This window comes from Medicago truncatula, chromosome 4, assembly GCF_003473485.1.
Source record: "Medicago truncatula cultivar Jemalong A17 chromosome 4, MtrunA17r5.0-ANR, whole genome shotgun sequence".
Classification (NCBI taxonomy): Eukaryota; Viridiplantae; Streptophyta; class Magnoliopsida; order Fabales; family Fabaceae; genus Medicago; species Medicago truncatula.
In genome coordinates, this window is record NC_053045.1 from 29,987,485 (window position 1) to 30,001,985 (window position 14,501).

Consider the following 14,501-nt stretch of genomic DNA (forward strand, 5'->3'; position numbering starts at 1 on the left):
CCTTCGATAATGTCTTGTGGCAGATTTGTATTGGGGTTGATTGATTGATGGGGTTATGTTCCTAGTTTTCCTTTTGTTAGGTTGTTGTTGGGTGTTCATGATAGGAATTTAGATGGTTTTCTGGTGTTGTTTAGTTTTCGCTCTTATTTTTCTGTGTGAAGATTCTTTGTTTTTGTGGAAAGAAATTTGAGGACCAGTTTAACTATCTAAAAGTCAATAAAAAATAAATAAACTCCTTTGGTCACCTTGTTTTAAAAATTACCTAGTGATGGTTCATTTCTTATATTTTTAATTAAAAAATTATGATGTGATATATTTTAAATGACGTGTCATACGACACTTCATCTGTCTCATAGGAATTGTCATTTTTACATTTTTCTCCGTCTCAAAATAAAACAGGTGAGTGTTACAAATAACTTATTGTTAAAAATGATATAATTATTATTTAATCAAAAGTTAAAATTTATATTTAAGACAAATTTTTTATTTATAATTTCTTTAACCATTGTTCCGAAACATGGTTTGGCAAAACCCAATAATACAAAAGGTTTGATGTTGAGAGACAGTTAATGAACCGCGTAATTGAAATTAATAGCGTGTTTAGGCCTTTTTGTTTTAGTGGTACGTACTAGCTAGCTAGCACCAAGGTCCTGGTTTTTTTTTCTTCTTGATTTCACTTTAATCATATTAATTGAACTTTGGTTTAAATGTAGTACTTTTTTGTCCACTTTTGATTGACTTAACTTTAGGGGTACAAGTTGATCCTTTAATTTTTAAATGTACTAGTAGTAGTTTGGTTATTTAGTTTAACAAAATTAATTTAAGTTAATCATTTAGTCAATTACTACTAACTACAGTATGTTAAATTTTGCTTGCGTGGCAGATACGTGACAAACAACACAAATAAAAATGCAAAATTTTAGTTGCATATCATATAATTGAAACCGTATATTGTATGGAGATTAGCCTCTTTTGCTATATTCAATCTCATTTGGTTTAGATAATTTCTTTTATATTAAAATTTTCATGACATTATGATGCAAATTTTCTTGCAAACACATAATTTATTAGTTGATAAACTTCAATAAAAATTTAGCATAAAAAATGCGTTCTCAAGCTAAAATTCAACCATTAAACACGAGCAAAGTAATATATTGACAAATTCGTAAAACTCACCTAAAAATTGGGGTATTCAATCACTTTGGACCACTTCTTTTATATTGTATTTTATTTAGAATTTAACTTTTTCCGAATGCACTTTAATTAAAGTTTGTAATGTTATTAAACATAGAATATGAACACAATTATACACTAACCACAATTCGACGACCATATTTGTAGAACAGTGCCCCTCTTTCCATATTGTTGTGTTTGTAAAGCATCTTACGGGCCTCTCTACGTTATTGTAAAAAGAAGTTAGGCACACAAAAAAAAAAAAAAAAAAAAAAAAAAAAAAAGAGGAAGGAATCATCCTAGTACGTATAAGAGTATATTTTAATGATATAATTTTGGCTTAATTATCTTTTTGGTCCTCTAATTATTTAATTGGTATCGGATTGGTCCTCCAACTAAAAATTGATTTATTTCGGTCCTCCAGGTTTTTCACCGTTACTACATTTAGTCATTTCTGTTTGTTTTTATTCAAATAAACGTTAGAGTTTGTGTTATGTGGGTACCTGACCTCCTGTTTCACACATAGATATGAACCATAACAGTTACCAATAATATCAGTCACTATTTAATCATAATACCTTAACAAGACATAGGAACAAAATGATACTAATAAATAAAGTTAGAGGACCCACATAACACAAACTCTAACGTTTATTTGAATAAAACTAACAGAAAGGATTAAATGTAGTAACAGTGAGAAACTTAGAGGACCGAAATAAATCAATTTTTAGTTAGAGGACTAATCTTATACCAATTAAATAGTTAGAGGACCAAAAATGTAATTTAGCCTATAATTTTTCATTTTCATTAAAAAAAAATTACCATTATTTAAAGTAGTTACATAAACCTTTCAAAAATATATTTACATTAAACATAAATAAACTATTAATAAAATATATTTTTGATGGATTAAGAGAATTTTTTATTGGAAAAGAATATATTTATTCTTTTATAAATATGACACAGCATTGACTATTTTTGCATTAAAAAAAGAAAATGACACATCATTGATTTTTATTTTTTTTATAATTGAGGCCTATTTCTAAAAAAATAAATTGTTATATTACCTTGATATGTAAAAATTGTTGATTTTTTAGGTATAAATTAGACCATAAATATGAAAGACAAAACTTTCTCACAACATGGTTCTTTATTAATAGTTGCTTTCATTGAATATCAACTATGGTTCTTTATTTTTGTCAAAAAAACACTTTAGTTCTTTATGAAAAATCAACTAGAGACCTTTGATTAAACTCATGAAAAGGGAAAATGTTATTTCATCCAACTATTCTTTAAGTAAATTGTTATTAATTGTTGATTTTTTAATGATTATGTAAAAGTAAGTTGGAACATTGAGAATAATTATGAAAAGATTTACGCAAATAGGTAATGGCTCCAAACATGGTGGTCATGATGGTAAAAGTAAAACAGATGCACTTGCTTTTTCATAATGTCGTTAATAATGCAAGAGCCACTCAAGTTGAAGGACCAATAACATGATGTCACGTGACTTGAATTTGTGAGATTACTCCCTACTTTTCGATTCCATATTCACTAAAAAAAAATCTCCAAATATACCTTAGAAAATAAGATAGTACTAGTTAACATCAACTAAGTAACAAGTATATAATATTAGTTGAAAATTAGTACTAGTTGTGAGATTACGCAAATATATTTGAAAATTAGAATGTTAATTAGTGCCCTTAAAATATTATTTGAAATACTAAATATAATATGTTTATATTAGGACAATATTCTCTTTACTAAAATCTTTAAACGTTACTCTTATAACATTCGTTAACTTAACCCTAAATATTTGTGTTTTTTTTCTTCAATATGAATGCATACTATGGTGGCTTCTCTTTTTGTAAATGACAGACGACGACATAGGTAGGGGGATAATAAAAGGTGATAGGATAGTTATCTTGCCAATTATAAAAAAGGAAAAGTTATGTTGCCTTATTCAATATCGAGCAAGGTGATAAGATCATCTATTTTATAATTTTTTTAGTGATAATACTTAATAATCAATCAATCTCATTAACACAGTTTATACTTCCTTCGTTCTTTGTATGTTGGCACCCTTCATCTGTAATAAAAGGGTGGGACGGAGGGAGTATATTGAAAGTTTAGGACTCACAACAAGATAGTGAAAAAAGAGAGTGTATCTATAACAATTTTTATCTACAAATATCAAAATCTATTCATTCTATAATGAGGGTGTTTATTTAGTTTGATGTTAGATAGATGAAGGACTACCATTTTATATGCTTTAAGGAGTTTTCTAATACTTAGTATATCCTAATTTTTTTTTTAATGTTTAAAGTATTTTATTTTATACCCATTTTAACTAAGATTATTTTAGCAAAATGTATTTATATCAAACTATTTTTATTTTATATCATTGATGAAAATAGAGATGATTTCTTAATATGTTAATAATATGCAGATAAAAAAACACATAAACAGTGTATACAAATATTTTTTTAATTGCATCTGAGGTGTATTTTTAAAATGATATTGCATCATACACAAATGTATCTTTTACTATTCAATTTTTTTGGTCAATTTACCTCAAAGGTGAATAAGTGGGGTGTCCGAGGTTCGAACCTTGGCCCCTGCATATATGCCATCTTTTATCATTTGATTAATAAATTATATCATATTTCATTTAATCTAATGATGAAATTTATTGATTCAATAATGTAAACTTTTTTTTGAACAAACAAAAATGGATTATATTAACACTGCAATAATGTAAACTAACTTGTGCATAATGCAAGACTTGTTTCACTTGCGTGTCATAGAATTGGTCTAAAAGATGGTATTAATATTTGGGTCGTGCTAACTACTGTTTCTGAGATAATTTTATTATATTTCTTAAGACACTTAATATTTTTCTTGTGTAAAAAAAAAAGGACACTTAATATTTTCCTTAAAAGTTTTTTTTTATGTTCATTCAATATGACTAAGTGGGGAACATAACTTTTTGTAATCTCCGAAATTGCTGAATAGAGCATTTGACAAAAATGGAGCCACCGAATCCACAATGAAGAAGACCAACGTAAATGATGAAAGAGGCTTTGTGAAGAAAAAAGTTTATTCTTATTTATTATTTCTTCCCCACCTAACTAATGAACACAGTCACCACCTTATCATCATCGTCATCCATGCATTTAATGGACCATCACATTATTTTGGTACACATGACATTCCATGGAAGAACCGTATATGTCACTCACTCATATACGAGAATATATTTTCTAATATCAAAATTATATTTAATTGTTATATCCATTTTTTTTTTTTGTGAGCTTTGTTATTGACGGGTTGGTGTAAAGATCTCTATACTATGACATTTTGGTACATATGTCATTCTATGGAACACTGTCTATACTACTATTACTACTTTTATTTAGAATTTTTACTTTTATTGTCTTCCTTTATATAGAATTCTCTTTAACTTTTATTGTATTGCTTATTTTTTTACTAAAATATCCCTAACTATTTTCACATTTCTTGAATTTTAGTGGTAGGCTTCATTCCTGTATTCAACTTTTGGAGATGATGATCAAGCAATTACAACTTACTATTGATTAAAGTAAACGGCTCTTTAATTTGGATATCTTTTGGATTTTGGATTCTTTATCTGATATAGATAGCGAACTTAAAAGAAATTATCTTAAGGACACATGCTGATATTTCTCTTAATTAAGAGAAATGATATTTGTATAATCATTTTTGTACAACCTTCTCTCTCATACTCACATTATCTTCTTATTCTCTCTCTTTCTTTTTCTCTCTCTATTGTTTTTAACCAATAAGAAGAGAACACAACAAGGTTGTCCCAAAAGTTATACCAAAAGAGTTGTTCAAATATCACTGCTCCTTGTTTAAAAACTATATGAAAAGTAAGTTTTATATAAAAGAAATACTCGATTGAATAATTCATAGTTAAGTTAGTTCAATTTGATTCGATTCTAAACAATTAACAAATAACCATGGTTAAATCAATAGACAAACTAATCGATTTCTTGTTCAACTGGTCGATTTAGTGCTATTGTGATCTCGTCAAGTTCAAATTCAGGATTTGTTTTGAAGTGATTTGATTTCATTCCATGTTCACATAGTTTATTTCCTTTTTCATGTGTTCTTTTTAGTAAAGTACACTCTCTTTTCTTAAGAGATATTTTAGATTACACGACTCACCCATCCCATGTTAAAATATACATTATCATATCCTCTTTAGCAATTACTCCTAATTGGTTAGATTTTCGACATTAATACCTTATTTTTAGCAGTTTTAGTATGAGTACAATGACTAAAGACAAAATCAAATAAATTTCAAGATACAACATATTTGAAGCTTTTAATTGGTGATGTTTTGATTTTTGCATTGATTGTACTTGGAAACTATAGGGTCTTGCAAGAATCATTGGTTAGAAGTTAGAACTTCTATCACAATTTCGTCAAAACAAGTGCACGGTTGAACTTGAATTGGACTTCATGGAAAAAGCGGGAAAGTAGGCATGTGTCTGTAGTCTGTTTTGTACAATTTATGATGTAGGTACATCTACTTTTTTTTACCGAGTCTTGGCAAGTTTAATGGAGGAAATATAAACTCAGATAAATGAACCAAAAGAACAAAAAAGAAAGAACCCATCATGTGAGGATGAGTCTTTTTACATTCTCTTGGTTATACTAACATAGCACTAGATTGCATGCAGGTGTTTGTGGAAATTAGTTGTCTCCATTAAGAATCTCTCATGTTTTATCTGTTGGATTAATCTTCACCATTCAAACACCAGCCAATTCACTGATGCACAAGTAATTTTCTTCACTTTTAGATCGATAAGGCTCACCATATCACACTTGACACTGTAATCTTATTTTTGTATCATTCCACTCGTTCCATTCCATCCATCCAAACAGAGCCTGGACATTGTAATCTTATTTTTGTATATCATTAATTCTACCACCATTAAAAATGATGTTGTCGGAAACAGGTGATAATAATTTTCACAATGGATAGTTTCTTTTTCAAATAAAAAGAAGAAAAAAAAAACTAATAGAAATTGTAAAAGAAATAAATGCTAGAGGAATTTTATTTAATAAAAAAATTATAGTACATGTTTACAGAATTTGCAAATAAATCACCATGAAAAGGGGCTAGCTCCTAGCAAAAATATTTCATTTTCCACATCTTTTATCCATTGACAAACACGGTTGCATGTCTTTATTGCCAAGGCCTGCATATATTCAACAGTGTACAAACATTTGAGAATTTATCAAACTAGAGTTGCAAAGAAATACATGTACAGTAATTTGTAAAATTTGACCATTTGCTTATTTAATATAGCTTTCCCTACTTTTTACAAACAAGTAGACAAAACAGCTTTGCTTTTTAATAAAAAGACCAAATGCAATCCGTGGTCCTTTAAGTTAGAGGTTACAACATATTAGTCTTTTAAATTATTATTTTTGTAACAAATTGATTGTTTAAGTCATAAAATATGTACACCCTTTGATATATATAGACCAGATACATCAATTATTCAACGAATCTGAAAAGATTTTTTTTTTTTATAATAGTGACCGGAGGAGGGTGTACACCATTACCCTTTTTTAAATTTTCCTTCAAACTCAGATAAAAAACACTAACATGGACGTTGTAATGGTGACGTGGCAAGTACAGGTAGGATTACAATCAATATTTTATTGTGTAAAATAATTTATTTTATTAAAAATATAAAATCCAAATTAAATAATTAGGGTTCTTAAGACTCTCTAATCAAACCCAGAAATTACCAACCCTCTTTCAAATCTCAACACGACCTCTTCATCATCATCATCATCATCATCATCATCATCAAGTGTTTTCTCTATGGAATTTTCTCTTCTCCATCTCTCACATCAAGTGAGATCAAAACCCTTATTATTCATCTCTATGTCAATCTCAGAACCGTTTTTTTTATTAAAACTGTTACTTCTCTTCCATTTAAATTTGAATTCATCCCACCTTTGGTTCAACCCAACCGTACAATTTCAATTTCACGCAAACTCAATAAGAGGGAATCCCTTGTTTCTTAGGTAATAATTCATAATTAACCATATCATAAACAATGCAATTACAGTGATTTTTTTGTGGATCTGTCCTTTTTTAATTTCAAATGTCTACAACACTTAGAAGATTGGGGTTCATTCAATGAAGTATATTGGGTTTTTATTGTTGATTTGTGCCTTCAAATGTAGGTTACTAGTTTCCATGTCAATGTCAATGATATTGCTGTTGTTGTTACAGGCATCGGATACGGGTTGGGGGTTTTGTTTTGAGGAAAAGGAAGGAAGGGACATGTTTGGACTGGATGAAGGTGCAGGAGTGAGAGTGCGGAGTGTGTGTTGTTCTTGCATTTGCGTTGTTGAGGGACAGAGAATGCATGCTTTGTTCCCTCAGATTGCTTCCCTGATGAATGGATTTGAACGACAATGTTACGGATGGAAATGGTTTAGGCTGGAAATTGCTGGGACCAAGCTTGATGTTCTACCATGAAGAGATTGAAAGAGAGCTGGTAATTTCTGGGTTTGATTAAAGGTTTTAAGAACCCTAATTATTTTAATTTAGGCTTTCATATTTAGAATGTATTTTATAAAATATTGATTGTAATCCTATGTGGACTTGCCATGTCACCATCTTTTAACAGTTTGACGCAAAAATTAAAAAAGGGCAATGGCGTACACAATTTACGACTCAGGATAAATATTTAACAAAAAAAAAATATAAAGGACTAATATTTTACAAACCTCTAACTTAAAGGACCATAGATTGCATTTGGCCTAATAAAAACTACACCAAATCCTTATTTTATTTTTTTAAAGAGAAGAACGGTATGCAAAACATCCATAATGATCGATTCAAACTTCTAATACTTTGTTTTCAAACAGGTCTTCATCGACAGTTAATTATGAATCTATGCCTAGACACTGATGGATAACATAAGGGAAGGGACATTCAAGAAAAAAAGAAAAAATTGTACCTTGTCTGCAAGGGGATCAAAGGCAGCATAAAGCTCAAAATCCTGTGTCACCCAACATAAAAGAACTGCCACGAAAAAGGTGATATGAGTTTCATCGAAGTTTAAGTGGTTATCTTTTATTGGTATAAATCTAAAAACTGTCCTCGTGGTGAACCAGCTAATTTCTCCATAGAATAAAGTTTCTTTCTAAAATAACCATAAAAGCTTAAAATTGAGAACAAAGCAATAAATAAAAAGACATGAACTTGTACCCAACCGCTTCAATTTTCCATAAAAGATTGTATTTGGAAAGAATCAACTTTTCAAGAATATTCAGCAAATGTAAATTTGCTCAAATTAATTCTGTTTGTGTATTGGTAAGTAAAATTACCAAGAAAGATACAAAAGTTAAATATTACGAGGAAAAATTTGTAAAAGTATGATCAGTGTGCGTCAATGCATTTAGACATAACAGACATAGGAAAAAAATAATTTAACATCCTGCTAAATGCCGTTTCACGAAAAACCAATGTAAAAAATGTATTATGCCATGTCCTTACACATGCATATTCTCCACCCAATTAACAAATAGTCAAAATGAAGACGCACAATGCAGATATCCATTTTACTTGAGACAGAATCCCCAAAAATATGCGGTAAGAGCCACAATATTTATTACCATAGTTTTCATCTCTTCTAAACTGAGTTCTGTGTGGTCCGATTCCTTTATCATGCATTGATGCAAAAAGTTTCTGGTAAGCTCTATACAATCTGCAATAATTAAGTAGGTTATATTTCTGACAGAAAAATACACAACGGCGGTGAAAAATTTAAAAAGGCCATAGCACCTAAAGACATAAAAAGTTGAGATAACGTAAAAAAAAAAAAAAAAAAAAAAATAGCACCTTTTCTGCTGTTGACGAGTACTAATTGATGATGAAAACTCTGAAGAGACATACTGATCCAGGTATATACTGCGGTATATGAAATGCCACAACCCAGCAGGACCCCCAATGCCATGATGAGGGTCTTTAAATCTTTCAGGAGAATCTGATGGATGCATGTGCTGACCCAAATGAGCTGCTCCAGACTGAGGTATTGGTGGTAGATCTTCAACATGCATTCCTCCGTCTAGCAAGGATCTCTGAACTTCACTGAGGACATTGGACTTCAAAAGGACCGTTTCAATACAAATCCTACAAATTTCCATAGAAAGATAGTTGCTAAACAGAGACATGTGATCGCTTTGTAAAGTTAAGGTTTGCACCACCACCAACAATAGTAAGATTGGATTATAACTCGTCATTTACCGGCAATCCTTAAGATGATAAAATGCATCTGAATTAGTGGTTAGCAACATCAAGTATGTGTCCGCCTGCCACATATATACAAAGCACTGTCACTTCTTTCCTAATGTTAAGAAAAATAAAAACATTGGCCAGTGCACATGTATTAAAATCTAACTCACATCAAAATAGTGGATATATGCATACAAAAATGCTGAAGGATTGTATCTTGGCAAGCAAACTGGAGAAAATGATTCCGACGTCCTGCACAATTATTGCCCATTGAAATAGAATAAGGACGTGCAGAAAGAATGCTTAATAAGAAATCCATATACTATAGCCAAGAATTAAGCTCCTTTAATGTATGAATGTTCAATAAGTAATAGCAACAGTAAATACGCTAGACCGAATATTTAAAATGTTAAAGCTAAATGAGAATAAAGCTGTAAATAGAGTTGCTCATTTTAACCAGATAAATGGTTTAACCACAACCAGGTTCGGATCCAGATCCGGTTAAGCAAAACTGGATAAATTGATTTGGATTTTTTTTACTCGCCTATATAAATTGATATTGGTGGATAACCATATCCAATTAGTTGGATACCCATAATCAAAGGCAAAACCAAATTCTGCTTTGGTCTCTCTCAGTCTCACTATCTCACATCTCCAACCAAATTCTGTTTTGCTTCTCGCTTAATTCCCACCTATTGACTCTCTCCCTCATTGGATTCCTGTGTTTTGTATTCTGCTAGTATGAAGAACTAATAATAATTGCAATTATAATTATATCTAAGAGAGGATTGGCATCCAGTAAAACAAGAGAATAGATCTGCGATTCGGCTTAATCAAATCAAGAAAACCCCACAACCGTCGTTGATTTTGTCATCATTGTCACCGTCATCAACCTCTGTGATGGTGCCACCGTTGTCCATGTCTAACTGCTAATCCAATACAACGTTGTCCACGGCGCTTCTCTCCCCATGCCGGTCTGTCATGCACAGTCCTCCACAATTCATCATGTTCTTTGCTCAAGGTTCAGATTCTTCATTTTTATTCGCCAATTAATTTTCTTTTTTTTTTTTATTTCAATTTATTTTCTGGTTGTTTAGTTTTTGGGAAACGTAAATTTGGATAATGATTCTTGGTCTGAAAGTTGGAACTAAAAAAGTACCCAAAAAAAATGTGAATTTCATGGTTCATTTAATATCTAAAATCGGTTATATCATGAATAAAAAATTGTTTATATCGAGTAAAAGAAAAGATGGTTACATTTATATATAAAAATTTAGTAGAATCTAAAACTGGTTTAAAATCTAAAACCGGTAATTAAACCAATAACTGGTTTTGTGAAAATAAAACCGGTTGTATGTATTGGTTATGATATCCGGTTATATGTTATAACAAGTGGTTGTGGATTAGTTATATCGACAATCCAAGCTTGAGCAACCCTAGCTGTAAAGAATCAACATGGTCTCCCCATCTAAAAAACTGATCACCGTATAATGGAAGATATCCAAAACATACTAGTACTTAGTTGTGGAAACTTTAAGCAAAGATCTACATGTTAACTTAAATTACTTTGCAATAAAAATAAGATTCATAAGAACTGGAGGATTAAGATCATCTCAATCCTAGATAGGAAAACTTAATACATCAAGTTTTCATAAATCATAGTTGCCATAATTACCTCTAAAAGAAAACACTAGAATGCTTATAACTTCCATAACCAAAATAAACAATTAACTAAATCTTTAAGAAACGTGGAGTAAGTTATACAGTCAAATTAAACCATCGGCTATTGTGAGTGCTATCTCAAAAATATTATGAATTTTACTTGCCTGAAGGATTCTGATGACATGACAAAATTGGCCAGCAGCAACATATCATCTGGATGAAGGGAAGCTTTCTGAGCGCCAACAAGACTAATCACCTGCATTCAACCTTCAATGTGTTATTATTCTAAGTCAAAAGATAAATAAAAAGAAAAAAGTTACCAGAGTCAAACCTTGTGCCTGCACATCAGTGTTGCAAACAGAACACCAGAATCAGCAATGTCTTGTAAGACAGCGCCAGCAGCTTGCCTCGTTGCATAAGAAAGAGGAAGGCAAGTATAGGCATGAAGAAATGTAGCCGGGTTCCTAAAATAGACACACAAATAACAATATTTACTACCAAGATATAAAGAAGAAAGTTGGGAAATAGGGCATGCTAAGAGCAGAGAAACAAACCAACTGAAAGAGTGAATCAAAGAAGAGAAGACGGTGTCTGTTCCACCAAGTAAGGGTGTCATATCAAACTTCGAATTCTTCTCAAAACATTTGTTTATTGATTTTGTTAATATAACAAGGATCTGCACATATGTGGACAACAAGGAAATGTCATTAGAACGTCCTAATGAAGCATTGTCAATTTGAGAAGTAATCGAATTCAGTAATTTCCACAGTACAACTCAATTATACCTGTCCATAAATTAGTTCCAACTGCCCCCTTAACGACTCATAAGGTTCTTCCGTGGAGCTGATGCAAACCAAGTAAATTGGTCCTTTCACAAGAAAAACCACCTACACCATATTTTCAAACTATAATGTTAATAATAATGAAGCATATAAAATCCAAGCATAATAAAAACATCAATAAATAATAATAAGCATGTGATCAGTTGATCAGACCTGATGTTTTCCAGCTCTCACCAATTTGATAGAGTCACCCCTAACAAAGAGTCCAATGCAAAATCAAATTAAAATACGTACATTAGTGTTATTATTCAATTAATTAACAAGAAACAGAAAGAGAGATTGTATTAATACCCATTCTCGACAAAAGAAACGATTGCTTGCAAAGTAGCTGAAAACCCTGCAAGCTTGTGTTCATCTCCATACCTACAAGGAAACAAAAAAAATGCAACAAAAGAAAATCAAGAATAAGACCATGTGACTGTGAACAGTGTTGTTAAATAACAGCTATATTGGCCCTATACGGCTATAGCGTAGCAGATTTCGACAAATTGCTATTGTTCTGTGATACACTACCTAGTGTTAAAGTTTTCAAATAGCTGCTATAACACTATTTCATAGCGGAATTTTAATAATCCGCTGTTTTTTGCAATCTATGAGTGAATGAACTAACCTAGAATATATAGGTTTGCCAGAATTGCTAAGAATAAAGAAATGCTTCTTCCTTTTTCTCCATGATATAGAACCATCGTCCTGCACATAATACGATACTTATAGATAGATATAGTCCATGAAACAACTAAACAGACACCGATACCAGTAATAATTGACACTTGCGAAAATGACATAGTTCAATGTAATCACCGAATACTACTGACACATGCATTTGGTGCTACAAATGGATGAGACGATTATAGTAATGCATGCACTACATAGAGGTGAATTCAATGTAAGTACCTCATCTTGATGTCGTTTTCCAGGAATCCAATCAGTATTAGAATCAGTGATCGAAATTTCATCGATTTGATTCCGAATCCTCGATTGTTCTTCTTCTTCTTCAATTTCATCATCATGTTCGATCTCAATTGCGGAACCGGTGGTGGCACTAGTGCTACCTCCACCTTCTCCGGCGTAACCGCTACTACTAGGGCTTGAAGGGAGATCCATTTCTTGCTCGGAACCGGTTCGAACCCAGACAGTATTTGAACCGGGTTCGGTTGAAGTTCGAATATCTATATCTCTTTCTTCTGTTACCGGTTCGGTGGATTGAGATGATGATGACATAGTGAGGAAGTGAAGTGAGAGAAATTTTTTGGAGTTTTGAAATTTGTTTTGTTAGTTTGTTATTTACGCTGCTGCCAGTCGGTCGTTGATTGCCGTGGTGAAGTCTGACCGGTTGGTTCGTGCTTGCGTTCAGACAAGGCAACGATCGTGTCCTCATGCTTCCGGGCTGGGCTAGTTCATTGCTTTTCAAGGCCTAAACTGGCCCAACCAATGCTCAAATATTTTTGGCAATTACTTTTCCCAACGTACTCTCTTCTCGCGCGCCCTCTGACTTATTCCTTAAATATTTCTGTTGTTCGGATTATATAATTCGAACGAAGATAAAACATGCTTTAAATTATATAATTTGAAAGCGTTGTGTTATTAGAATAATTATTTGGATGACAATTTTTGTGACAATCATAAATTTATAAGGAAAATGAAATATTGACACAGAAACCAAAGCAATAGAGAAAGAAAGTAAACACATAATGTGAGTATAAGAAGGAAAGTTGTCAAAAAAAGATTGTACAAATATCAGTTTTTTATGTTATATGTAAGCAACAATTAGAACTCTTTCCATTTCAGCAGTTGTGAATTTTACTTTTAAAGTCAACTAAAAAATAGTAAAAAATGATAAAATTCGTCAAATAAATAAATACCACCAAAAAGATTTTAAAAATCAAATAATGCTAAAGTAATTTTTTTTAGGATTTTCTTGAGAATTTGAATTTTGAGGAGCGGAGTCTGGTAAGAAAATCCTTTCTAAAGGAGTTTGTTCAATGATTTTTTTCCTAATTTTCTCGGCAAGTTTTGGAGCAATTATATCAAATAGTCTGAAAATCGGATTTTCGACTGGACATAGCAGAAATCACTAACAATGACCTAAAACACAGGGCGGGGGTTACTATGGTTAGTAAGGTTATTAAACCGGACATCCCTGTCACAAACAGGTTCAAGTCTTTGCGCTGATACAGTTTGAATTGTATACAATATGTTTTTTCCATGAATTCATGGCACAAGAAAGTGTATAGGGGCGAATTTTATAATTCGAGTATCCACAGATAATCGAACTTGAGACCTTGAGGAGGAGCACACTTTCAGATCCTAAACTAATACCACCAAACCAACCTAAGCGGGTTAAATCAATTTTGTTGATAACGGAACTAAATTGTTGGATGGGATTTTAATTGGATATGCACTAAATTGACGAGAGAGTGACAGTTTAAGAACTAAATCGAGGGTTTATATTCATATTGGTTGGTAGTGCCTTTTTACAAATTGCATTTATCTAAAATTTGAGGAAAACCTTC

General features: G+C 31.5%; 1 protein-coding gene across 1 annotated transcript; it reads right to left on the bottom strand.

Annotated features, from left to right (window-relative positions):
• Nucleotides 1-6,248: 6,248 nt before the first annotated feature.
• LOC25492445 (vacuolar fusion protein MON1 homolog) lies at nucleotides 6,249-13,367 on the bottom strand. Its single transcript, XM_013600554.3, has 14 exons — nucleotides 12,883-13,367; nucleotides 12,599-12,678; nucleotides 12,280-12,351; nucleotides 12,142-12,181; nucleotides 11,932-12,033; nucleotides 11,701-11,822; nucleotides 11,478-11,610; nucleotides 11,311-11,402; nucleotides 9,655-9,736; nucleotides 9,497-9,561; nucleotides 9,092-9,382; nucleotides 8,866-8,957; nucleotides 8,208-8,272; nucleotides 6,249-6,422 (listed from the first exon to the last, which is right to left on the bottom strand). The coding sequence occupies exons 1-14, from the start codon at nucleotides 13,207-13,209 to the stop codon at nucleotides 6,327-6,329; spliced, it is 1,659 nt and encodes a 552-aa protein (XP_013456008.1). The 5' UTR covers nucleotides 13,210-13,367; the 3' UTR covers nucleotides 6,249-6,326.
• Between the last annotated feature and the right edge of the window lie 1,134 nt (nucleotides 13,368-14,501).